Below are 27,325 nucleotides of genomic sequence, written 5' to 3'. Positions count from 1 at the left end.
TCCCTGCCCCCGGAACACAAATTCTGTGTATTCCGTTTAGGTTTTTCCTTTTCTTTCTTTCTTTTTTTTTAAAAATTTCAGGCTAAATGTCTGAAGGTGCTCAGTAGTTTTTCTTGCCCAGGGATGGAAATTCCCCAAGAAATCCAACTAAGTGTAAAATATTTATAAGAATTTCACTCCAGCCACAATATTTCATGATCTTTGTTCCTGGGCTGTTCGGTGACGGTATTTTATGTTTGAAAACAGTAAAAAGCGTGGGGAAGGGATGTGTAATTGAACCGCAGGTTGTATAAAAGAGACCGAGGACACTCCAGGAAACGCAAGACCATTTAGCAGCCCAGAATTCTGAGGAATTTCAACACCAGGTGGAATTTGATTTTGTACCTGAACCATCCTCTCAGGGACTTGTTTGGAAACTCTCAGAGTGCTAGCAGGTTTGGCTCCTTGCTTTGTGATATGAATTTGATGCAGCGTATACCCGTTACTGACCGCTCGGTTTCCTTGTCACCCTTCCGTACGAAGGACAGACAGCCTCCTGTTGTGGAGGGGCGCGCGGTGAAGGAGGTTAGCGTGTGAATTCGTAAGCAGGGTGCCGTGCGTGTGAGCCCTGCTCCCTCTCTCGTGTTGGAGGGACGCACAGGCAGCGAACAGACCACACTCACACGTGAGCTCTTCTGGTTGTGGGCCCAGCGCCGTTCCCTGGCTGGCTCTCGGAGTTCTCTCCTGACGTGCTTTCAGATTGTAGGTCAAGACCCACTAGCAGGTCATGAAATCAGTTTCATAGCTCATGACAGGCACGGGAGCAAGGAAGAATGGGGCGCCTGGGTAGCCCATCGGTCAGTGTCCAACGCTCCATCTCGGCTCAGGTCTTGATCTGACAGTGGGGAGTTCAAGCTCTGCATCAGGCTCCGTGCTGGACATGGAGCCTTCTTAAAAAAAAAAAAAAAAAAAAAAAAAAGAAGAGGAAGGAATAGAACAGAATAGAAAATATCAGGGACACCTGGGTGGCTCCGTTGGTTAAGTGTCTGCCCTCAGCTCAGGTCATGAGCTCAGGGTCCGATCGAGTCCCATATTGGGCTCCTTGCCCAGTGGGGAGTCTGCTTCTCTGCTTCTCCCTCTGCGTTTGCCCCCCCACTTAAGTAAATTAAAAAAAAAATCTTAAAAAAAAAAACAAGAATAGAAAATGTTAGAGTGCATTTGTTTGGGAAAACTTCAGTTTTACTTTTCTAATATATGTGTATGTATTTATTTTTGTTCGAGGTTCCTTCATTGTGATGTCAAGTCTGGGTCTGTATGTGGGTCACGGTAGAAAAAAGGCTTAAGAATCTCTGGGAATCTCTGCTCCAGCTCAGCTCGATCCACTTGCTGTGCTCGGCGCTCAGGCTGACCCATGTCTGAGCCGGCATTCTTGGTCACTTCCTTGTGACTGACCCTTTGGTTCCGGCATGACTTTTTGGGTGATAGTTGTGTGGTCTTGGAGACTACAGCTCTTCCCACGTGCTGGACTTCCTTAATCGTCCCAAACCCATGTTCTCTTCTTCCCAGTCGTCCCTCCCCATTTCCCTCGTTTTTATGGTCTTAGCCTTGTCAGGAATGTCTGTCTATTTCTTCCCCTCACTTTGTTCTAAATTGGATTATTTTGTTTAAAGATGATTTGGAATGCTGTGTCAAAATGTTTTCTTTTGGACATGTTGACCTGAAGCACCTAGATATTTTTTTTTCCCCTTGACCATCTGGTTTGAGCTGAATAAGATAAGAGAAATAGATTCTAGAATTGCCACTTAAGGGTGGTTGTTTTTTCTGTTTGTTTTTTGGGGTTTTTTTTGTTGTTGTTTTGTTTGTTTGTTTGTTTTTTGGTGCTTTCTGTCTTTCCTATCTGCCGGTGTGTACCAGTGGGTTCTGGAGTCAAAACACTCGAGTTCAGTTCTGGGCTTTGCCACTTACCAGCTGAATTAACTGGGACAAGTTACCCAACTTCTGTATTTGTTGCCTCATCTTTATTTTTGAAGTTTTAATTCGAGTAGAGTTACCATACAGTGTCATACTAGTTTCAGCTGTGCAATAGAGTGATTCAGCAGTTCTGTACATGACTCAGGGCTCAGGAAGCTACTCTAGTTTTTTCCTCTTTAATAATAGTACTGACTGCATGGAGGTGTTCTCAGGATTAAATGAGATAATACACAGAAAAGTACAAGAAGAGCCTGTCCCATGCTTTGCACCCTATCAGTGTTAGCTGTCACTGCCTCCTTTGAGTCATACAGTCGCCTTGTGCAATAAAATCATGCAAATGTTATCATTCCCTTTTTCTGAACGAGGAAGCTGTGTGTTTTAAATTGCCCACCTTTGGATTTTAGGGTGCTTGAAAGTTTGGTGTGCTGACTCTGTTTTTTTTTTTCCACTGGTCTTTTTATTCCTATATTCCTAGTTCTTTTTTTTTTAATTTATGTATTTATGTATTTTATTTATTTATGTATTTGACAGAGAGAGATCACAAGTAGGCAGAGAGGCAGGCAGAGAGAGAGGGAGGAAGCAGGCTCCCTGCTGAGCAGAGAGCCCAATGCAGGGCTCGATCCCAGGACCCTGAGACCATGACCTGAGCCGAAGGCAGAGGCTTAACCCACTGAGCCACCCAGTCGCCCCCTATATTCCTAGGTCTTGAATCTTTTCTCCTCAGCCTTATTTTTGAAATGGAAACGCTGCACTGGATTTCATTTAGTCACGTTTCTTAGTGTTTCTGAACTTTCCAGGGGAGCCGTAGGAGTTACTGGGAATGGAAAGATTTTAACTGTTACCTGTGTTCCGACATCCACCAGGTTCAAATCTCTATGCTCTCTGACAGAAAAGAAGGACACCTTTTGTTTAGCCACATCCCCTCGCTACAACCATGTGCAGAATTTTGTTAAGCTTTTAATATTGATGCCTTCAATTAACAAGGACCTCCTTAAACCTTTTTGCCTGGCTTGTGTATCATACAGATTCTAGAATATCCAAGTGCTAGAATTTTATGTGATACTACCATAGGCTTTTGAATTCATGAATGATTAATAGGGTAAGTGTGTAATGTCAAATTTCATTTCAGATCTTTGTAAGTTAATAACATCGGATGGCAAATTACACTAGTAACCATTTTGTAATTACTTTTTTTATGAGGCATAAATATTTTGAAGCCGAGGAAGCCATGATAGTTTTGTTTTGAAAGGAGAAATAAAAATTAAATCATTTTTTCTTCTAGATTTGACACACACTTAAAAAAAAATCACAAAAAGGATAATCCATTTAGTAAAGTCTCCAAATGAAAAGTCTCTAGTGGTAAATGAAAAGTGTCTAGTGATAAATTCTGTTTTAATTCACAGCTCCGAGGGCTATGTTTTGCTTTATTTTGGGGGGCAGAATTAAAGAATGTTAGCCCAAAGCTGAAAAGTCTCTTCTTATCCTTTGTTGGTGGGGAAATGTTTTCTCGATGACCGGTTTGTTCCCTGGCACTGCTGAGTAAATGGCTCCAGAAAGTACCAGGCAGGTGATTTTTTTGTTGTTGTTTTTCTTGAGATTTTGGCAACCAGCCACCCTCAATTTATTCATGTGGGCCAAGACCACGCTTCCGAAGTCTGCCAGAGAGGAAGAGGACCCTTTGTGTAATAATCTGTTACCTTTTCTCAAAGATCAGTCAATGTAGTGAATCATGATGATGTATACCTGAAACCAATAGGATAGGATGCTCTATGTCAATTATACTGCAACAACAAAAAAAAATCAATTTAGTGCTTTTATTTAAAAAAAAAAAAGAACGGTGTTGACCCTATTTCTGCCTTTTCTTGTGTTAGCACTTAGCAAGGGTGTTTCTTTAAAGAAGAAATGTAATATATTTATGACTTGTGGATGCCTAGGAAGTCAAAATATTTTGTCAAGAAAGAAAGAAACTAGAAGTTTTGTTGGAAATTTGGTAGAAAGTACTTGAGACAGACCATCTTTTATCTGTCTTGAATCTGCTTACCTTTTTATCCTGTTTACATTTTTCCTACCTTTTTTTTCTTTTACATAAATATCAACCATGACTTTATTCACCTTCATCCTGATTCAGGAGCTTCGCTTTTTATTACTTTCATTGTTGACAGTGTGATCATTCAATTTCCAGAGAAAAATAATGCTGGATTGTTTACTCATTTTTGTCTTCCTTCCTTTTTAAAAGATAGTTGATGATTAAGGAATGAATGCCCGGGTGGTGTCATCAGTGACCTTAAATGACTGTCCCACTCCAGCCTTGCATCTGGTTATAGGCATTTAGGGTTTTACGTGGTGACAGATACGTCTGTCACAAAAGAAATTCGTGAAAATGTAAAAATTGTCCTTTTCTCAACAAAGCTAAACAACTCAAGTCAGTCTGAGCACAACAGATTTGAAGTTGAGTGGTAGGTTTTAACTTTGATCTAACCTATTTTCAGCATGATTTGAAGACATGGGATATAGGTTTGGGTTTTGTTTTGTTTTGTTTTTTTAAACATCATCATAACATACGCCTTGCTAGGTAAAAAACCATATAAAAGAATTGGTCATGGGTAGGCAGTGATAACTCTTACCAGAATTTAAAAGTGAGAATCTGTTACTCTTTCTAAATCCATACCTGATTTTTGAAAAATATTTATTTATCTTTTTTAGAGTAGTTTCAGGTTCACAGCAAAATTGAGAGGAAGATGGAGAGATTTCCCATATCCTTCCTGCCCCACACAGGCAGAGTCTCCCTCACTATCAGTGACACCCCAGCCCCGCCCCATGGTACATTCATGACCTTGGAGAAACCTGCACTAGCATCTCATCATCACCCAAGTTCATAGTTTTCATTAGGATTCACTCTCGGTGCACATTCTGCGGATCTGGACAAATGCGCGATGACATGGAACCACCGATGCAGTATCATGGGGGAGCTTCACTGTCCTAGAAATCCTGTCTTCCACCTGTTCATCTCTCCTCCCCGCCCCCTCATCCTCCAGCCCTGGCAGTCACTGCTCTTTCTGCTGTCTCCATACTTTTGACTTTTCAAGAATTTCTTGTAGTTTTCAACACCCTTGGGTTGATTGCTGGATCACATGTTGGTGTATGTTTTGTAAGAAACCACCAACTGTCTTCCAAAGCGGCTGCGCCATTTTGCATTCGCACCAGCCATGAACGAGAGTTCCCGTTGGGAGAGTTCCTTGCCAGCATTTGTGTTGCCCCTGGTGTTGATTTTGGCCATTCTCATAGGTGGGTAGTGGTATCTTCTCATTACGTAATTTGCATTTGCTTGGGGAACTAGGGTGTGGAGCATGTTTTCATATGCCTGTTTGCCTTCTGTGTACTTCTTTGCTGAGAGTTCTGTTAGGGTCTTTGGCTCCTTTTCATTTGGCTTGTTTATTATTGTTGAATTTTAAGAGTTCTTTGTATATTTGGAATATAAGTCTTTGCGAACACTTCCTCCCAGTCTGTGGCTTGTCTTCTCTTGACATTGCCTTTTGCAGAACAGAACTTTTTAAATTTTAATGAAGTCCAGCTTACCAGTTAGTCTTTCACGGATCCTGCCTTTGGTGTTACATCTAAAAAGGCATTAAAAAGGCATCACCATACCCATGGCCATCTCCATTTTCTCCTCTGTTATCTCCCATGCCTAAGTTTTGGGAAGTAAACGTTTTCATCGAAGTGTAATGTACATTCAGAAAGGTTCACAAACCCCAAGTTTACATCATACTGACTCTTTACAAAGTGAACACTCATCATGAAAACCAAGCTCGAGACAAAGAACTTCATCAGTGCTTTACAAGTTTTACAGTCTTCCCTCTTGCTTTGTGCTGGTGATTTTCACCCTTGCCCTCTACGGCCCAGAAAAGGTAATTACTATGACTTCTGTTATGAGAGGTTAGCTCTATTTATTCTTGAACTTCATAAATAATAGCATTGTATAGTATATACTCTTTTATATTAGGCAACTTTTGCTTTTCCTTGTGGAGAGGTTTTTAATAATGGGTTTACTTTCTTGCATAGATAGAAAACTATTGAGATTATCTATTTCTTCTTCTTCTTCTTAAGATTTTATTTACTTATTTGACAGAGATCACAAGTAGGCAGAGAGGCAGGCAGAGATAGAGGAAGGGAAGCAGACTCCCCACTGAGCAAGAGACAGACATGGGGCTTGATCCCAGGACCCTGGGATCATGACCTGAGCCAAAGGCAGAGGCTTTAACCCACTGAGCCACCCAGGCACCCCAAGATTATCTATTTCTTCTTATGTAAGTTTCAGTAAATTGTATTTTTTGTTAGGAAATCTGTCCATATACCTCTTAGTTATATTTGGAATGTCTGTAGGATCTCTACTAGTATTTCTTTTTCCATTTCTCATTTTGATAATTTGATCCTTCTCTTTTTCTCCTTTAAAAAAGAAAAAAAAAAACAGTCTTTCTGGGGCTCATTAATGTTATTAGTTTTTTTTGAAGAAGAGGATTTATTAAATTTACTTATTTATGGATGCTTTCTATTTAATGGAGTTCTTCCCTTTGTTATCTTTTTTTCCTCCTGTTTATGGGGATGGAGTGGGGATTAATTTGCTGCTTTTCTTTCAGATACTTTGAGATGGATACTTAGTTTCCAGCTTTTTTTTTAATAACATAAGTAGGTCTATAGATTTCACTCTAAGCATGCCTCTAATTGTATCCCTAAAATGTTGATATCATAGTTTTTAAAAATTTAAATAAAATTTTTGGACACCTGGGTGGCTCAGTACATTAAGCATCTGCCTTCAGCTCAGATCATGATCCCAGGGTCCTGTGTTGGAGTCCTGCATCGGGCTCTTTGCTCAGCAGGGAGCCTGCTTCTCCCTCTGCCTGCTGCTCCCCTTGCTTGTGTGCTCTCTCTTTCTCTGGCAAATAAATAAATAAAATCTTAAAAAAAATAAAGTTTAAATAAAAATATATTTAAGATTTCCTTTGTGATTTTTTGGGGGGGCTCATTTGTTATTTGGAAATACCTTGCTTCAGTTCTAATGATCTGGGGATTTTCTAATTCTCTTTTTGCTATAATTCCTATGTTAATTTCATATAGTGGTAGCAGTTGGAGAATGTGCTTTGTGTGATTTCACAGCAGTTAAGAAACTTCCTCTATATTATTTGTTGAGACTTGCTTTTCATGAAGCTCAGCATATCATTGCTTTAGGTAAATAAAGGCTCTATGTGTACTTTGAAGAAATAAGTTCTGCAGTTATTAGGTGCAGTAATTTAAATATTTCAAACACTTATTTATTGTGTTCTTGGTATCATCTGTGTCTTTATATCCTTTTTTATCTGTTTTATCATCTGACAGAGATGTGTCTAAAAATCTCCCACTGTTGCAAGGTAGCACACACATGTATGTATATATAGTGTATATAGTAATATTATTTTCCTTTTGTTACTGTTAGATTTACTTTAGACATCTTGAGACTGTAATTCAGACCATACAGATTTAAAATTATTTCATCTTCATTAATGAAATGTCTCACTTATCTCTTTGTCTCTTAAAATCTAACATTAGTCTTATATTATTGCAGACATACTTATTTTCTTGTGGTTAGTGTTTGCAGCATATATCTTTTTACATGCTTTTAGGTTCACTTCTGAATACATGTATTTCTGAGTGTTTCTTGAAAGCACCTGATTTTTTTGCTTAGATAATCCATTTTTGACTTGTTTTTTTATTTAGAACATTTACATTTATTGTAATTATTGATTTATTTCTATGGCAATCTACTGAATGTCTGTTTTCTTTCTTCCTCATTTTTTCATTGTTCTTTTTTTCTCCTTTTCTGCCCTTTGGAATAAGGTTAATTACATTTCTAAAATGACTCCCTTTTCTCTGTGTTCCTATTAACTGATTAATTATATATTCTTTTACAAGAATCTATCATCTAAATACCAGGCCTGTGCCCTCTTCATAATTAATAATATGGATTAGCATATTCAGATCTCGAGAAGTATTCACATAAACAAACCTGTGTGGCATCATTTAATCCAGCGATTTTCAAACTTATTTCGGAAATTACATGGGGAAGTAAATAGGGACTCTCAGAACACCCACCGTCCTTGGGGAGACACCAAACTAGAGGTTTAGTGCTCTACTATCACTCTAATTAATACAGTAGGTGTTTCTTGATAAACTTTGAAAAAGTGTATAGAGAATGTGGGATTATATGATAGGGCAGCAACCAGCTTGGTAGTTCTGTATCAGCACATGGAGTTTGAGAATCAGTCTCGGAGACTATATGGTTAATATTATTTCAGGAACCTTCCCAGGAACATGCCCCTGGGAAGGAGATAATTCACATGTAGCAGGGAGCTGGTTGAACGAGCTATGGGAATTGCTTACTTTCATTGCAGTCCTTGAGTGAGTAAGCTGGTGTTCAGTCTCCCAGTTTGGTCATTAAATTAAGAGACTCTCTGGTTTTTAATACTGTGATTTTTCAAGTTGCACAACCTACCTGTAAGAAGTTAAACACACTCTGATGCTTTGTCTGAGGTTGTTAGCCATAGCTAATTAAGTATTAGAATCCAAGTGCTAAAAGTGAAGCTGTTATCCGAAGAGTTAACATTATTCCGTTTTCTTGACAATAATTAAGTAGCGTGCATCTGCTCACCCAGAAGAGTGATCAACTCATTAAGACACAGGTTAAAAAGAAGTAATTATACCACTCTTCCTAAGAGTATTTGCATTTGAAATAGGACTGTAGAGGAGAGGGTAACACTTTAGTCCAAAGAAAAACATCTCTAATGGTAAAGTTTTATATTGTTATTCTTAATTAAGCAATCTTTCTTTTCTTCTATCCTTTAGGGAGAACAGAAAAAAAGAAGGTGTGATTGTAGATAATTAGAAAATAAAGCCTGACATGAAAAAAAAAATGATAGCTTAAGTTGGAATCAAATTTAAGTTAATTTTCAGGCATTGTAAAACAAATGCAATTCTGAGAAGTTGTACATTCTAATAATCTTTTTTTTCCTCCTTTCTCAGGTGTGTCCTCTTTAAGTATTCAATTTGCCAAACTCCCAAAGGGATTAAAGCATTTAAATTTATCTAAAACCTCATTGTCACCTAAAGGTACAGTACGTGTTATTTACTTTGCTTTATGTCTGTAATATTTCTGCTACACCATGCTACCTTAAATAGTTAGAATTATTGCTCCGTTATGTATCTGGGTACATACTACAGTACTCTGACGGTTTCAAGATAAAGAAGCAGTGTAATTGGAATTCTGGTTGTCTAAAGTGAAATGCTTTCAGGATAGAGCATAACTTTGAAATAGAGTATTTAACTTTTTGAGTTTGGGTGGGGGAGTGCTTACCTGGGCTGCCCCTGCCTCTGCTCACCCATCCCCACCCCCACCACCCCAGTCACACACGCTGTCAAGTGGATGGTCTCCTGCATGGAAAACTGGTGAACCTAACTGGCCAGTTACACCACACCTCTACCCGCTCTGTCCCCCTCTGGAGATTGCCTTTCCTTCCCCAGGGTCTTTGCTGACTTCACTTACCCTCCTCTCGTTGTATCTGGTTGTTCCATAAATCTGTCCATTCTATTGTTATGTTTTCACATCCGCACCCTATAATGCTTGATTTATCCCTTTGTGCATTGTGCCTTTGTACGTGCTCTATATTCTGCTTGGAAAGTCTTTCATCCTGTAGAGTGAAACCAGACTTCTTCCCCTCCTTTGTGCTTCCCTTTCCTGTGTGTCTCCTTGACTACTCACACCAAACACTTCCCTTCTGGTCCCCGGATGCATGGCGGTTTTTCCTCATACTGAGCAGTTCTCGGTGACACCAGCTGGGTGTCCCACCATTTCGCTCAGTTCTGACACTGTCTACCCAGAGTCGGCCCCAGATCCCGAAGGTTAAGGGCTCAGTCCCACTAGACTGCTCCCAACCATCCTTGAGACCCCATTTGCAAGCCTTGGTTATTGGAGGTCCCAAAGACCTCGTCTTAGGTTTGGTTAATTCGCTAGAGCAGCTCATAGAACTCAGGAAGATACTGTGTTTACTGGTTTCTTAAAGAATCTGATACAGGACATAGGTGAACAGCCAGGTGAGGAGATACATAAGACAAAGTGTGGGAGGGTCCTGAGTCCAGGAGCGTCCGTCCCTGTGGAGCTGGGCTGTGTCACCCTCCTGGTGTGGATGCATTGGCCAGCCTGGAAACCCCCCAGAACCCATTCTATTGGGATTTTCTGGAGGCTTCTCAGATAGGCATGGTCAAGTATTATCTCAGTCTCCAGCCCTTCTCCTCTTCTTTGAGGATGGGTATAGGGGGAAGCTTCTAATCATGGGTGGGTCTCCCTGGTGACCAGCCCCATCCAGGAGCTCAGCCACAGTCATCTCATTAGAACAAAAGATGACCTCAGTGCTCGAGGGTTTAGGGAACTTTGTTCCATAAATGGGGGTCAGAGACCGATAGATATGTATTTTCTATTATCTCACATCTCCCCTTATATATATTCTTGGAGAGCTTCAGTTTATTTTATTTTATTTTATTTTATTTTATTTTGTTAAGATTTTATTAATTTATTTGACAGAGACACAGTGAGAGAGGGAACACAAGCAAGGGGAGTGGAAGAGGGAGAAGGAGACTCCCCACTGAGCAGGGACTCCAATGTGGGGCTCGATCCCAGAACCCCAGGATCATGATCTGAGTGGAAGGCAGACACTTAACGACTAAGCCACCTAGGCATCCCTACTTCAGTTTATTTTATAAAACACTGATTTGTGGGTCACCTGCATGGCTCCATCAGTTAAGGATCTGACTCTTGATTTTGGCTCAGGTCATGATCTCAGGGTTGTGAGATCAAGCCCCACGTGGGGCTCCACACTCAGCACGGAGTCTCCTTATGGCTCTCCTTCTGCTCCTCCCCTGCTCATGCTCTTTCTCTCTCTCTCAAAGAAATAAAATCTTTAAAAGAAAAAAAAGTACCTCCTCAGAGGTGGTGAGACAAAGTGAGTTAATGTACACACCGTGCACTTTGGGGCGCAAAGGGCCCCACCCCGTCACCGTCAGCATCTTGCTCTGTCCTGTGAGTTCACATGCTTCTCCTTCCACCCTGGACATCCCCAGTGTCCCCTCCCCTGGACCTTCTGAATCCTGCCCCTGTTGTGAGACCAAGCATCTGTCCCCCTTCCTCCCTGAAGCCTTCTTTCACCCCACCCTGCACAAGTGGATGCTTCTTTGTCTCTGTTCCGTCGCACTTTGCAAATTCCTCTGTTTTAGCCTGTTTCCAATTACGTGTTGATTGTGTCCTAGCCTGGGAACTTCCGGACAGTAAGGGCTTTGCCTCCACCATTGCTGTGTCTCTGGCACCTGGCCCGTTCTGGGTCCCTACTGCATGTGTCACAGGCGAGCGGGTCACCAGCAAAGCAGTCCCTGGGTCCTGTTACAGTCACCTAGTCCTGTTTTATTCCTACCACACAGTTACCCTAAGAGTGATTTGAAATTGGGGTTATTCCTCTAAGTCCCATGATTTGACGTGCAGATAGTTAGGTTTAGGTGTTCTAGTGATTTCCCAAAGGGGCACATTTGCCCAGGAGTCTGTGTATTTTGTGCTGGTGCTGGAAGCCGTCCACAGATCTCAAAGCTAAGTGCCGTCCAGTGACGTTACCACTTCTCTACTCCAGCAAATCAGTTTCATGGAAACCTTTTTCGGATGATTATCAATGTATTGTATATTCATGGTAAAGATTTAGAAGATACCGGAAGGTATAAATAAGAAAGCCACAGTTACTCATCATGCCCGTGCCACACCGTTAGGAGACTGCCCCCGCTGACACCCGGCCCCTGTCCTTCCATGCGGCTTCTGTCTGTACATCGTTGGCCTGTCTGTACATAATCGTCCTGTCTGTCTGTACGTAGTTGGTCTGTATGCCCACGTACAGACACACACAGAGATGGTATTACAGGACGCTTGCCATTTTGTAAACTTTCTCCCGGCGTCGTATACTATGACCAAAAACACATGAGTGCTCTCAGTGGCCGCATATGCTGTTCCAGCATGTGGGGGACGCCCCATAATTGATTTAAGTGGGCTCTTAGTGTACATTTGTGGGGTTTCTACTTTTTCAGCAATGCAAACAGTGCTAACGTGACTTCTGTATGTAATTACTGGTCATTTGTTACCTTCTCATTGAGGATAAATTTCTCTAAGTGGAATTGTTAAATCCCAAAGGTCGTGCATTTTTTTTAACGCTTTCTTTGTGTATTTGTTGTCACATTGTCCTCCGAGTTCTTTGTCCAAGCGTCCACATTCCCACTACCCATGGATGTTATTCTTTTTCATTTTTTGTCAAGCATATAAGCAAAAGTGTTCTGATTTTTTAAAAGGATTTATTTAAGAAAGAGAGCGAGAGAGTGTTCACCAGTGGGCGCGGGGTAGAGGGAGAGAATCTTTGGGCAGACTCCCTGCTGAGCGGGGAGCCCCAGTGTGAGGCTTGATCTCACGACTGAGATCATGACCTGAGCTGAAACCAAGAGTCAGACGGTTAACTGACTAAGCCACCCAGGCACCTCAAAGTGTTCTGATATTTGAATTTTAGTTTCTTCACTTCTTGCTTAGGTAAATTCTCCCCCAACTCCCACTCCCTGCACCCTCCCGTTTCTTGGCCGTTTGTCTTTCTTTTGGAGGAAGTTACTAGTTTCCATCCTTTGTTACCTCTCTATTTGCCATGTTAATCTTCCTTCCTAATTTATATATATTCCCTACACACTAAAAGTATTAATCATTGGGCGCCTAGGTAGCTCAGTCGGTTAAACCTCTGCCTTTGGATCAGGTCATGATCTTGGGGTCCTGGGACTGGGTCCCGCATCTAGCTCCCTGCTCAGCAAGGAGCCTGCTTCTCCTTTTGCCTGCTGCTCCCCGTGCTTGTGCTCTCTGTCTTGCTCTCTCTCTAATAAATAAATGAAATCTTAAAAAAAAATTATTTATCATGTGCTCCATAGTTATAACTTTTTAAAATTAGTTTCAGGTATACAAGATAATGATTTCATACCTATATATTGTGAAGTGATCACCACAATAAGTCTAGTTAACATCTGTCAACACACAGTTCCAATTTTCTTTTACCCTGTGATGAGAACGTTTATGTTCTACACTCAGCAGCTTTCAAATACACAATACGGTATTAACTATAATCACCGTGCTGTGTGGTCCAACTCTTTTTAAGATAGAGATGTTTAAAACAAACAAGCAGAGCAACTTGAATTTATTTATTTGTTCATGACTGTGAAACAGAAAGAGAGGGATAAGAGAGGGATGTGGTGATCGTTTATCCTCTCAAGGACAAACATGGGGTCTGGAGTACCTCTGTGCCACCACTCACTATGTCCCTGTCCCTCCAGGTGTCATGAGGGTGGGAGGTCCCCCAGGCAGAGCAGAGGTCCTCAGCTTCCTCCTGAGCAAGGACAGATCCATGTTCCCCATGCCCTTCCCAGATAAAGGTCATCATGTCACGTTTATCTTCCCTCTGTCACAAAGTTTGTATACATTAAAATATGTGTTTTGAGAGTTAATATTGTTTAATGAGATTTTCAAACTGTCCTTCCTAAGAGATGTATGTCTTGAAATGTTGGGTTGTTTTTTTTTTCCTCATAAAAAGGAGAATTTCTTAAAGGATTTCATTATTCTTGCAGATTATCTTGTAGTATTATAAAGCTTTGAAGATTCACAACAACTCAGATTACACTGCAGTTTTAATCTTTTGCTGAATTTGACTAACATTTGTATTTTACTTCTGTGAAAACATGTATATTCATGGCTCCGTAATTCAAGACAGATTTTTTTAAAAATCTCCCCATGACATCCCCACTGTCTCTAAATACCCTTTCTCTCCCTCAGATGTTAGCTAAATGATAGTTTTCTGGATTTCTAGTAAATATCCTGCTGGTTGCCAGATTACGTCAGTGCAAGGCCATCTGGTACCACCTTTTTCCAGCTGTAAACACTACAATAATAAGTACGAAGCACGGTCACAATCACTAGACAGCCGGGATCGAGAATGGCATGTAAATCCGCTGAGTTTGAGTTGTGAGAGCCCTGATTTTTTTCCCATCCTATATTTTTTGTATTTTCCTGATGTTTTTGTGCCTGTTAACATAAGCCTCACGTGGATGTGGGCTCCAGAAGTGGGGGCGGAAGTCCTTCATTCTGATTTAGTGGCACGAAGCTGAGCTGAGAATATAATTCTCTCCTGATTCTGTTCAGGTGTTGGCCAACTGCCAAGCACCCACACTTGTCAAGGAGCCTTTTCCTGTCAAGACTCATTTGACCTTCTAATTTTGGAATTTATTTGTTGAGCTTTGTTATACCTCACTAAGGAAGGGATTTTACAAATGATTTTCTTGATGAGAGACAGTCTGGTATTCTCCATGCTTGCGACTCAATTATTCCATTACAAAATACACTAGTACTACCAGTAACGGTACCCACTGAAGATGTTACCTCCAGAAATTAACCTTCTGTAGGCCATTGCAAGTTCCTTTTATCCAGCATCATGAATCAAATCACCACCACCTTCATTGCCAAGCTCCTGTCTCTCACCTCTTTGATAGAACCAACCTCACTGAATTATGATTATTTGACTGTGTCTCTCATTCCACTCTCTTTTCGAGGGTAACGTCATAGATCCAGGGTCTCAAAAGCCCATGCCTGGAGGACAGTCGGTCTTAGATAAACTTTTGTTGCAGTGAATACATATTCCTTGTGCAGTGCTGATTTTTCATGCTGGAATTTATTGTTTCCTTCTTGATGGTCTTTGAACTTTTTAAGGGCAATGAATGGGTCTCATTTACATTTCTTTCCCAATCCCCAGCATTTTATAAACATTTTTACGAGCACTTAACAAATGTTGAATTGATAGCCAAGATCTGCTTCCTGGTGCGGAACTAAAATATTTTTCCCTCTGTACTTCTTTCTCTTCTCTCTCTCCCAATACCCAGAGGCACAGTCACCCCTGAGAAATGGCGCAGTTGTCTTTATCAGACACAGACATTCTGCAGTCAGTCGTGTAACCCCCCAAAGGCGGAGGATAAGATAGTAACCCTTTCATCAGTCCCATGCACCAAACATTCCAAACCCTTGGAGCAGAGACCCGCTCCTGTGCGAGGCTGTTCTTGGGACCTTCTGCTTTTTTCCTGGCTTCTCTGTGTTCCGCCACTGTGGCCAATTCTGACGCCCACTGGCAGGTCAAACCCCCGTCCCTTATCCTGAGGAAGGTCTGTGCAAGTGTGGACTCGCCCCTCTTCCCTGTCTCCCTATAGGGTGCTCAAGACAGGCTGGGGTTTTTCAGAATTTGGCTGGAAAAAAATTTTTGAATGTACATCCAGTTTAGAAATCACCATATTTCCAAACTACACACGTTGGAACTATGGACCGTAGAGACATGAAGAGCTTGGCTATGTCCCCATCCCTGTTACCCTAAGAATGAGCATCCGAGGTGCTGTGTGTGTTGACTTCTTCCAATCCCCACAAAGGCCAGACTCTGCTGAGCTCCCCTTTTTTTGTTTTTGTTTTAAAGATTTTATTTATTTATTTGACAGACAGAGATCACATAATAGGCAGAGAAAGAGAGAGAGGGGAAGCAGGTTCTCTGCTGAGCAGAGAGCCCGATGTGGGACTCGATCCCAGGACCCTGAGATCATGACCTGAGCCGAAGGCAGAGGCTTAACGCACTGAGCCACCCAGGTGCCCCTGAGCTCCCATTCTGTAGGGACTGCCTTCTAGAGCCTTCCTCTCCCCGTGGAGAGAAGTGGCCTGAGGAGAACCCACCAGCACACGTGCCTCCGTGACTGTTACCACGTAGGAAAGAACGTGATTTTCCCCCCACAGAACGCTCTCGCCCTCCTCGTGTATTTATTCCTGGTTTTTGGAGGTGACGAGATTCTGTTCCGTTCAGTGGACTCTGATCCGAGCTTTTTATGTTACGTGTGTCAGTAGTGTGTAGAGTGTTAATTACCCATTTTTGCTTTTGATTGCTGCTTATATTGTATGCAGATCGTGTTCTCGCTCTTTCTGAAAAATCCCTTTCCCTCTGAATTTTGCCTTGGGAATGATGTATTAGGTAGAACAGTTATCTGACTCCTATGTTAACTTCTAAGTACTTTAAATAGCGAGAAGTGCCTGTAGGCACCACCGTATCACTTAAATCCCACACACCCAAGTCAGGGGCACCAAGCAGAATTAAGAGAAAGCTGGAAATGACCAGTTCGACTCGCGTGCCTCATTCTGGCACTTCCAAGTCACAGCCTTTCCAGCCACATCAGAAGTGGAGCAGAATGAAGCCAATTCTGTTTCTTTCTCTTGCTCAGTGAGATGGCTGTGTCCTTGCCTCTGCCGTTCTCCCCGAGGGGAGGTGGGAAGAAGACAGTCCTACCTTTGGGGACAGTACTTGTGGCTAACCTCAGTCCTGCAATCTGATGGGGCCATTTATAGACACTCCCAAACCTCATTTTGTTTCCCGGAGTGGAAAACGAGCTGGGTCTTCTCCATGTTGCAGGGGTGAATAGCCTTTCTCAGTCACTCAGTGCCAACCCGCTGACCGCCACCACCCTTACCCATCTCGACCTCTCAGGGAACGTCCTCCGCGGAGACGACCTCTCGGTAAGTTTTCCTTTCCTCACAGTCATGTTCAAAGACACTGTATTCCATAGACCTGGAATAATTTCCAAACATGGCTTTCCTCTCTTATCAGGAGAGTTTCAGATCATTTAGTTATGAGCTTAGGATGTGTTTTAGAGAAAAATTCCAGAGCCGTCCTTAATTACATGTAGTCTAACACATAGATGTTTTCCTCTGTTAACTTGATATTGCTAAAGTGTGAATTCTTTTTGGAAACACTTTTTCTGAAGGACCTTTTCCCCCACTTCCTTTTAACCATTATTGAACCTCTTATATTTGTCTGATAAGAAAGATTGGAAATGTAAACTGAATGATTTCATCATTAAATAATATTGTTGAGAAGACAGGTGTTTTTTTGTTTTGTTTTGTTTTGTTTTAATAGTTTACAGTTGAAAAAGGATATTGGGATAAAGTCCAGTCCTATATTCCATGAATACAGTAGGGAAAGGGGAGGGTTTGGGAATACATTGGAGCCACTCATTAAATAAGTTCGAATTTAAAGGCAAAAAGTTTCCCCTATGATGAAATAAGACTTTCATGCAGCTAAATCAGTAATATAAATGTCTGGCAGATTTTATTGGTACAGTGAATTAGGTGTGATCTCACTCTCAGATTTGGGGAGTTGTCCCCTCTGGTCTCTGTGATAGAATTTAGAAGAAATGCTCCCTTGTCGTGTAGGGCCTACAACAAGTGTGCGTCTTCAAAGAATCCTCCTCATGTGTGTTCTGCCTCTTCATGGGGGTGAGAACCATTGTGAAATTTATTCCCATTCCCTTGTGTTTTACTTTCCCTGTAAGGCAGGGAATATTGCCACAGTTTATTGTAGAATTTCTTCCCTCTCCCTGACTTGAACCCATTTTAAGCAACGCTGGTTCCCAGTGTGCCATGATTTTCTTCAGTGCATGGCCGATCCATGTTAGTTATCACTTTCCATGATGATTCATGGGTCTGCTTCCTCCCAAGATGAAACCGGAAGTCAGATGGGAGATCACTAAGACGTTACGGTGGCAAACTAGGGAAATGGAGGGATAAAAGAGGAGCCTGAAGATTAAATAATAAGACTCTGCTAATATAGGGACATTAATAGTCACTTAAGGTAGATAGCAAAGCAGCCCAGGATTTTCTCAGACAGAGTGGGTCTTGCTCCCGCTTACCTCTGGGGAAAGGGAAGTGGAAACTCGAGGCCTGTGGCAGTGGGCTCCCAGCCCTGGACAGGTTCTGGGAGGTTCTGGGAGCCATCCAGCAGGTGCAGGGAAGGGCTTACCCGGCCCCTGTCTTCAGGGCCAGGGGCCTAGCTGGACCTGCCTCTTTGGAGAGGCGCTATTGGCAAAGAAGGGTCTTGTCACCAATCGAGGGTGATTAGAGCTCCCCCCCTGGTGGCCAAGAGGGGACCCACAAGCCCTGCAAAGCCCAAGAGAGGCAGAGATCGTTACAGAAGCGAGAGCAAATTATTTTTCTGGATCAGAACTTCTCATAATCCAGTCTGTTGTGTGTGTCTAGTTACTCTAAAGTATTTACAGGCGAATCTTTTGCTTTTCCGATTTGGTAGAGAGGATTTTGCTCAAGCATGATAGAGCTAAGCCACTGCACCGTGAGTCTTTACTAAGGATGAGGACATCTCAGTGTAAGCTCATTAGTTTTTGCGAGGATCTGGTGACATCCAGAGAAGCTAAGAAGAATGTAGCTGTTTTCCTGGGGGCAGGAGCCTGGACTCGGTTTGCTCTCGGTAAACTCTGGCTGTGGCTCCTCGGGGCAAGTAGAGAAGAGCCGAGGACTCTTCCATTTGTTGTACTGATGGTCTTGCTCAGGAATAAGGGGAGAGCTTAGGCACTGTGACCCTTCAAAACCTGACATGTCTGAACTGTGTGTGAAATTAAAAAAAAAAACAACAACAACCTAAACTTACAGTGCCATCCAGCCCTTTCTTATTAGATTTTGGAAGTAACTAAGGGTGGAAAAAAATCGTTGCATTGGATGGAAGAGAGTATAGCCTGAGACCATCTGATGGTTCAAATTCAAATTAGTGGATCTTTGAACACTTTCAAAAGTGATTAGCATTTTGAGAGGGTGAGTGCTATTCAGGTGGTATTTTAATCGTAGCAGTTAAAATTAATTAGCGCTGCTCCAAAATTATAAAAATCGAGCTAATCAGGAAAACTAAGTCATGTGTAACAAAAGGGGGTTTGGCAGCCAAGAGTTCATTTGGCCTTTTTTTTTTTTTTTTTAACTCAGACATAATATTATTTTAAATATTCTTTGGAACTTTGCTCTCAGGGAAGGCCATGGAAGGACATGAAATCCTGCTCGTCCTCTTGGGAAGAGTAGAGAATGGTTATGGGAGGACGTGGGTAACTTCTTTTTAAAATATTAATGCGTGCGTGTGTGTTTCTAGATCCTAATGTGTTTTTTGTTTGTTTGTTTGTTTTATCTCAAGTACATGTACAGTTTTTTGGCCCAGCCCAATGCCATTGCTCATCTGGATTTATCCAACACGGAATGTTCCCTGGACATGGTAATGTTTTTTGGATACTGGGCTGGGGTGTCAGAGCAGCCACTTACGGGGGATCAAGAGAGGGCTTTCTCTGTCATAAAGTTGTCTCTTAGGCCCCGAAATCCTGGGAGCTGAGAGCACCTTCTCTCCTTCTCAGGTCTGCGCAGCTCTTCTCCGCGGATGCCTCCAGTATTTAGCCGTGCTCAATCTCTCCAGAGCTGTCTTCTCGCACCGGTATGGGTTTATACCTGCCACCCTTGTCCTCCAGGAGTGTCTGTTATCGTGATCTGAAAACAGAGTGGTAAAGGATGTGTGTTGTGTGTGCAGGGAGGTGGCCTTAAACCATAATCTGTGAACACGAGGCCTCGAAAGCTCGAGTTTTTGTTGTACTTTCTCACTGCAGTGTGATGGGATGTTCCTCGCCGTCCCCCCCAGCTGCTGTGTGAGCTGACAGCCGCTTGTCCCACGGGACGGGCACTCTCTCTTCATACAGGAAAAGCTCTTCTAGAAGGGGCTTCTCAACAACAAACTGGGAAACAAGTATAAACTCCCTTGCAGGGCAAAGAGTATAGCCCGCCCCAAACTCCTGCATTTTTTTTAAATGAAAAAAAATTTTTAAAACATTTATTTATTTATTTTAGAGAGAGAGCAAGCATGGAGCATGGAGGAGGGGTGGAGAGAGAGGGAGAGAGAGAATATCAAGCAGACTCTGTAGTGAGCACAGAGCCCGATGCGGGCTTGATCCCACGACCCTGAGATCATGACCTGAGCCAAAATCATGAGTCGGCCACTTAGCTGACAGCCACCCAGGTTCCCCCTGGATTCATGAATTTTAATTTGTAGAATTGGAGGGCCAGCCTGAGCACCTCACTTCTGCTTCCTGACTTAGAATTGTTTGCGGTGTAGGGCGTTGGATTAGAAGCAGCGAGTATCCACAAACAGCAGCAACTTAGAATGGAGGGAAAAGAAGGAAGAGTTAACAAGAGTACCTGGGGTTCGTACCTGTGAAATTCTGGGACCATCCAGTGTGTTAATACTGTACGACCCTTAGCATTCAGAATATTGACCGTAGATCACAAACAATATTTTCGTCATTATGTGCTTTTTAATAATAGGGAGAATTGCTGACTGCTTGAAATACCTCCATTTTATATGGTATATTATATTCAAAGGCATAACCCTCACTTGTTTGGAAATTTCGGTTGTTCGGCTGGCTTTATTCTATAGTTGCACCTCGCAAATAAATTATTCTATGTTTTAAAGCGCAGTCAGTCCATTACTTCAGTGGTGAAGTAAATCTTTACAGGAGCAAAAATATGCCACAAGCACCTCAACTGGCCTCCAGACTGGCCTCCAGAGCTCTTAAGCTTACAGAGTAGGACCTCACTTATCCAGTGAGAGCTTGTGATTAAATACCCAGCCCGTCACCGAGGCACAGTCCTAGCCAGCCCTTAGTAATTACCTTGAAATTCATGTGTGTACCCTGAGCTGTGGACTGTCAGCCAGGCTGTTCATACTTTTGTTCCTATGTGTATCAGTCAGGGGAGGTGAGTCGCTCTGTAGCAATGAATGGTCCTCCCTCCCCACCCCCACCTCCATGGCCTTCTGCAGTGGTGGTCTTGTGACATGTCGCTTGTGAGTGGCCATATTGCCTTGATTCCAGAAGGCAGATCTCTAGCCACGTAGCAGAGGAAAAAGAGTTATAGCTCATACGAGCTGGTGCAGCTTCCTTCTGGAAGTCACACACGTCACTTCTGTCTGATGGGATGTCCTCTTGGCCAAGGGACTTGCCTGGCCACGCCTGCCAGCAGTGGGGGAATGAAGTGTGGTCCTCCCACGGGAAGGGGCAGTGGGTATTTGAAAATGTTGGTACAGTAGACATCCAGTCAAGTAGTAGAAGTATATTCAGCAAGCATTTTAGCAACATTTATCATCAAAAACGAACAGGAGTATACAAGCTTATGTCGTTCCACTATAGGCACCAGAGTTCATTGGAACATCTAATATATATTCTCCCAGAATTCTCTTTCCTCTTGACAAAATTTATTTGTCAACCTCGTAGAGATTCTGGTTGCTTAGGTAGTTGTTCTTAGGTAGCCTGAAATTACCTTGTTTTAAAACCAACGTTGACAGGTTTTCCTGGACCCTGTACAGGAAATACGTGCTTGAGCTAGACCACTAGCCTCGCCTCTGCCCTGAGAGTCTGAATAACTACGATTAACTGAGAGCTTCCTCTCTGCCCAGCTGATTGCTTGCTGCATGGGGACTCGCTCAGTCCTGCCGTCACTTCTAGCAGATAGAGCAAAACAAGCCAAGGGTTCACGTTCCAACTCCGACCCTGGGCTCTTGTTTTCCCAAGACCCTCCTAGTGTGGCATGGACTCTGCCTTCTTTCTGAGATGTACAGTTTCTGCCATAAGAAGGGCCCATATTTGCAGTCTGTAGCCATCTCCTTTGGAGTTGTCTTTTTTTTTTTTTTTTAATATTTGGCCTGGAAATGATTAGATTTGCCCTATGGATGTAGGAGGTGAGCAGGCGTCATGCCAATCAGACTTTGTGTTGTTCCTGAGTTCAACATTAGGTCATGTCTTGTTGCACCTGAGACGGGCCGCGTCTAACAGTTTTGCCCAGCACGTGTAATGATCCTTAGTATTCAGTGCCACCCAGAGGGAAAGCTCATTAAATTGTGAGAAATAGGGTGCCTGGGTGGCTCAGTGGGTTGAGCCTCTGCCTTCGGCTCAGGTCGTGGTCTCAGGGTCCTGGGGTTGAGTCCCATGGTGGGCTCTCTGTTCGGCGGGGAGCCTACTTCCCTCTCTCTCTGCCTGCCACTCTGCCTACTTGTGATTTCTCTCTCTGTCAAATAAATGAATAAAAATAAAAATAAATTGTAAGAAATAGACATCCTCTTTTACCTCTAGTTTCTTAAAAATTCCAACAAGAGATCTATGGGTAAAACACAGTTTGAGATCCTTGGCTACAAAGAATGGCGGTAGTTTTAAGGACTTAAATGAAATGTCTTAACTTCTCACATCATTCCTTTGATGGTATTGGATTTATTTAGCTTCTAGACATTTTGTTTCTTTTTACCTTTGAATTTCTCCCGAAAATATAATGGAGTCATGGATTTTTTTCCCCCGGTGTCTGAATAACCAGTGGGTACCTTTGCCAAGCCAGAAGTGGGGTACCAGACCCCAAGTGTAACTTCTGGTATGACTCTCACGTTTTGTTTTTCAGGAAAGGAAAAGAAGTGCCCCCGTCCTTCAAACAGTTTTTCAGTAGCTCCCTGTCTCTGATGCAACTCAACCTTTCAGGCACAAAACTGTCTCCTGAGCCGTTAAAGTGAGTCGTTAATTCATTTTCTCCAGATCTCTTAACATTCAGTTTGTTATTATGAATGTGCTTGAGGGAAGGGGAAGCAGAAGACACGTAATCCTAAGACAGGCAAAGCAGATGAAAATGCCTTTCTCACTTCAGGGCACAAAAAGGAGATCACATTCTTTTTGAAGACATTGTGCCCTGTTGATAGTATTGCATTTTCGAGGGGAGAAAGAAAACCTTTCTTTGGTTTGTGATCTTGGCAGTTGTCACTGATCCGTAGACGTTGTCCCCCCGGGTATCACTGCTTTTGCGTTAACCTCTGTTGAGCCTGCTTTAGGTATTTTCATGTGTGTTCTAATCAATACTTATTCTCCATATTTCTCCTAAGCATAGTAAACTCTGTGCACAGTGTGTATGCAACGGAATCCGTTTTCAGATACTTTAGTTCCTGAATTACCTCAGTCAGCAGAGGCTGTCTGTTCCGTGTGTTTACTTGGCTGGGTTAGTATCCCTAGCGGGGAAGTTGAGCTCTTTAACTGAAATAAGTTTTGAGGATAATTTGTCGTCCTTGAAATTTCTGTTCACCAGGGCCAGAAATAATCAGAAGGGCTATAGGATCAAATTCCCTTTGAGTCTAAAGAACATATTTTCGGGTAGTTACGAACATGTACAGGTCACACATGTTCAAATACATGCACAGATTTCTCCTTTCCCCAGCTGGCATGTAAATCAGCGTTTAATTTTTCCCTTGTAATTTGTATGATGTGCTAAAATCAGTGTCTGCTATTCATTTTATTAGCAAATTAATCTTCAACTAATTTGTGACTTGCCTTTTTTCTTTCGAGAGGTGTGAAATCGATCGCAGTATCTCCTCTGGCACCAAAACAATTTGTAAGACCAGAACAATTGAACGTCTTTAAGGATAGTAGATCTAGTCCAGTGCCAAGAGAAAAATCCAGTGGTCATCAGCGGGCCTCCTTCTTAAACATTGACTGAATATATTAGAGGTCTGTAAATGCAACAGCTCCAAACAGTAAAGGTCTCACGATGAGGCTGATTGTGTGGCTATTAAGCAAACTAATGGAATCAGTATTCCAAAGAGGGATCCATAAGAATTTAGTCATATTTACTTCATTCACTTATTCATTCATTCAACTAATATTTAGGAGCATTTACACCATGCCAGACATGAGGAGGGCGCTGGGTAGAAAGCAGATCCGGACTGATCCTTGCCCTCAGTGTATCGCTACGAGATTGCTTATTCGGAAGTTCCTGACAGATACCCGGTACTCCAGTCCTTTCAGTGTTCTCGGTCCTGTGAAATATAGAGTAGCTCTTCACTGGTTAGCATCAGTGATTCTGTAGAATGTTCCACACCACCACAGCACTGGGTTTTACTGTGTACCTTGTAGCATAGAGACCTGTGGATAAAAATTATACCTCAAGAGTTATTTTGTAACTGTTAAATCTTGTGGCCTGTTATTTATGTGAATATTTAATAGTGTCCTGTCAGTAATCTCTTCAGCTCTGTGTTTCACTTAGTAAAAATCTTAACGTGAGGGAAAAGGTTCCGTGGCTGAAGATTCTGTAAGCAAAATTCTAAATTTTTACTATTTAATTAATTATTAAAAATTATTAAAAAATAATAATTAATTACATTTAATGTGAGGCCAGAACTTGAAAAGAGATAACAGAACTGAGGTGTTGGGGTTTACCTGGCGTGGGGCACGTTTCTTGGGCCGAGGTCACGCCCTGGAGGAAGACTGATGGCTTGGGGGGTTCTGGGAGGCACATCGCAGTGCCGGGCAGTGGCCACCAGTGGCCATGGGCTCCCGATGTGCCTCGCCCACCACATTCCCCTGCACCAAGAGGTACGGACAGAGACCCTAGCTTGTTGAAGGGGTGGGGGTCAGGAGCCATAAGAAAATATGCTAAAGCAGTGCAACTTCTTCTGAGAGAAGCCTTCTCCATTTGGACATCACCGTGTCCTGTAGAAGTCTCCCACCATTTGGGGCTTCTTCAAAAGCAATGCAGAGAATATGACTGCCTACTTTGCAGCTGTGCTTTTTCCTTGCAGACGTGTCAGGCCACGATGAAGTATCCCAGGGGCTTTAGTAAAGAGCCTGGTGACATTGTCCCTCATGTTTCCTACAGTCTTCAGAACAGCGAGGTTCTCGTGTATCCCGAGGACGCTCCTGGCTCCTGCATCACTCAGAGCGAGGCCCGAGGTCCTGATTATGCTCATGCTGGTGCTTTCACTTTCCTCCCCCCATCCCTGCTTCCCTGTGCCATTCCTTGCTCCCTGTCACATGGCCCCCCTTCTCCCCATCTCCCCGGCTGAGTATTTTTGAGAAACCTATTGCATGATCTACTCAGGAATCCTAACTAGCATCACATGTCCAGAGCTGGCGAAATGAGATACAAATTCTTGTCTTAACCAGTGTTGCAACAATGGAGACTGATGGACACTCGTTAAAGCTGTTCTTCCATCCCTGGGTGAAAGTAACGATGCTTCCCGCCGAGAGCTGTCCCCGTGTGCCTTAGGCTTCGTCCTCGTTCCCTCCGGTTTTGTTTTACACTTGCTGTGGGTTCTTCGTCTTTACCAGTCTCCGAGCTGGTCTGTCTTCATCTCTGGTCTCCTGTACTGTCCTTAAATATCTAAAAGGGCAGCATTATTTCCCGGGCCTTAATCTACATGTCAGGAGAGCAGGGAGAATTTCCCTTCCATGTAAGCCTTCCAAGAATAGAGTGTTCAAATATGTGGCTAAATTCTAGAAACTCAGCACATATTCGAACTCGAAGGGACCTCTTTGGGAATGTGCTGACTGTCCCATTTTGCTGACGAGCACCCGAGATGGGAGAAAAGTGACGGGTGACGTCATGGGAGCCACTCCACTGTGGGTACAGAGCCAGGACCTCAGGGCTGGCCTTTGGGTTCTCAGTCCCAGGCACTTTCAGCGGCTCAATACTGCCCCCAAGAAGGAAAGGGGGAACAGCACTTGTTGGGGAAAGGAGCAGTTTAGTAAGAAATGAAACAGGAGCATGCCCACAGATGAGAGCTGCCCAGCTTTTCTCCTCGGCCGGCGTTTAGAATAAGGGACTGGTGAGCCAGCTTGAAGGAATGAGAGGAAAGGCACTACCCGCCTCCAGCCCTCTTACTGGATTGTGGGCTCCACGCGCCCCATGGGTGCTCTTGCTCTTTGGGTAGATGCAGCCAGAGCGTCCCCAGAAGGGGAGATCCCGGGGACTGGTGTGAAAGAGTCGCCTTCCCAACTCACTCTTATGGGGGTGGAGGTCCTTTTTTCCCTGGGCACACTGAGAAGCAGGTAGTCACCCCCAAGGAGGCGGCCCTGGGGTCTACCCCCCAGTACTCCCTCCTGTCTGCCTGTCTTACAGTGGTGCATGCGCACACGCACATGCGCACACACACACACACACACACACACGTGTTGCCCCAGAACAGGACCCCCCTCTGGTGCTCCCCATGTGCTTCTCCCGGGGGTCTGGTTGAGGTCTCTGATCCCTTCAGGATGACTGATGGGTGTGAGCCTATGTGAGATATTTGCATCAAGCCCAGTGAAGGGTGTTGGGTTTTACCGGGCTGACTTGAGCAGATGGAACCTATCCATTCTGAGACTCGAGCCACGTGATCGTCCGGTCTCCTCAGCGTGCAGTCAGAACAGTCCTCTTCACGGGGGTGATGTGGTTTGCCCTGAGCCCAGCTGGTTGTAGCTGGACACACAAGCAGGCTCCTGGACTCAGACTCCAGACTTGGGCCTTCTCTCCCATGCTCTTGTCTTCCTGCCTCCTTCCGTACATGCTGGGGGTGGGGAGGACACCCCTCCCCAGACGGTAGTCCCCGATCCTGGATACCGCGGAGCCTGACTTCCCCACCATCCATCTGCTCCTTGGGGAAAACCAGTGTTACTTTGCTGCTCTAATCACAACTGCCCAGTGATTTTCTAAATAATATTAAAGGTGTTCTCAAGCAGATGCAGGTGGGAATTGATCTGCAGGGAACACAATTTAATTTCAGCATGCGGTTAGGGGTACTGTCGGTTTATTTGCCCGGGAACAGCAGTCCCGCCATTCGGAATGGCCTACTCTGCGCCAAAGAGAAGAATGTCGCAGCATCATTCTCTCACTGCGTCTGAGAGGCTGACATGCGGCTGGCATTCTAACACCCGACTTGGTGCTTGACCTTCTCTGGACTCCATTCAGCAGGAGAACATATTTTGGCGCAGCCTGTGGAATTTGTGTCTAATGTGTGTGTTTTCTCCCCGCAGAGCGTTGCTGCTGGGCCTGGCCTGCAATCATAACTTGAAGGGGGTCTCTCTTGATCTCAGCAATTGTGAGGTAAGAACACGTTCAGACTACGGGTGGCAGGGATTAGAATAGCCTCCAAAACGCTTTGCCTCTTTCCTGGAAGAAGTGTGATCCTGTGAATCCAGAGGGGATAAATGAAGCAGAAAAACACACATCTTGCAGAAGGTTCTGGTGTTCTATATTTTGCAAGTTTTATCTACAAACAGCCGCAGAATGCCATTCAGAAAGCATTCAAGTGTGTTTTTAATGACTTGGGTTTTTTGGGTTTTTTAAATTCATTCTTAACGCCAATTGCTTAAGTATTTTATGATGAAGCCTTGAGATACAAAAGCCATAAACTAGCTTTACCGTTATGAAAAAGTCACATTCTGCACCCCTCATGGGGGACAGATGGGTGTGACCTGACTTGGATTCAGAGAGTTTGCAAGAGAATGGCTGTCTTGTCATTCGTCTTATTTTTTAATGTCTTGATTTAAAACAGGAAAATTAAGATGCTTCTCAAAATTACAGCCATTCCAGACCCTTCCTACCAAAGATCAGCAAGATAATTTG

The 27,325-nt window shown here is 43.2% G+C and overlaps 1 protein-coding gene across 8 annotated transcripts in view; it reads left to right on the top strand.

Annotated features, from left to right (window-relative positions):
* The window catches only part of CARMIL1 (capping protein regulator and myosin 1 linker 1), a 297,839-nt gene that overhangs the window by 158,352 nt on the left and 112,162 nt on the right, over positions 1–27,325 (top strand). For all 8 annotated transcript variants that reach the window (XM_032861665.1, XM_032861664.1, XM_032861663.1 and 5 more), the window contains exons 12-17: positions 9,001–9,087; positions 16,518–16,621; positions 19,074–19,151; positions 19,288–19,364; positions 22,364–22,468; positions 26,734–26,803. In XM_032861665.1, coding sequence (XP_032717556.1) covers positions 9,001–9,087; positions 16,518–16,621; positions 19,074–19,151; positions 19,288–19,364; positions 22,364–22,468; positions 26,734–26,803 — 521 coding nt within the window. The remainder of the gene's footprint in view (positions 1–9,000; positions 9,088–16,517; positions 16,622–19,073; positions 19,152–19,287; positions 19,365–22,363; positions 22,469–26,733; positions 26,804–27,325) is intronic.

The sequence above is a fragment of the Lontra canadensis genome, unplaced genomic scaffold (assembly GCF_010015895.1).
Source record: "Lontra canadensis isolate GAN:19392208 unplaced genomic scaffold, GSC_riverotter_1.0 scaffold21, whole genome shotgun sequence".
In the NCBI taxonomy this organism is placed as follows: domain Eukaryota; kingdom Metazoa; phylum Chordata; class Mammalia; order Carnivora; family Mustelidae; genus Lontra; species Lontra canadensis.
The sequence above is the reverse complement of the archived record's forward strand: the minus strand, read 5'-3'. Positions and strand labels throughout refer to the sequence as shown.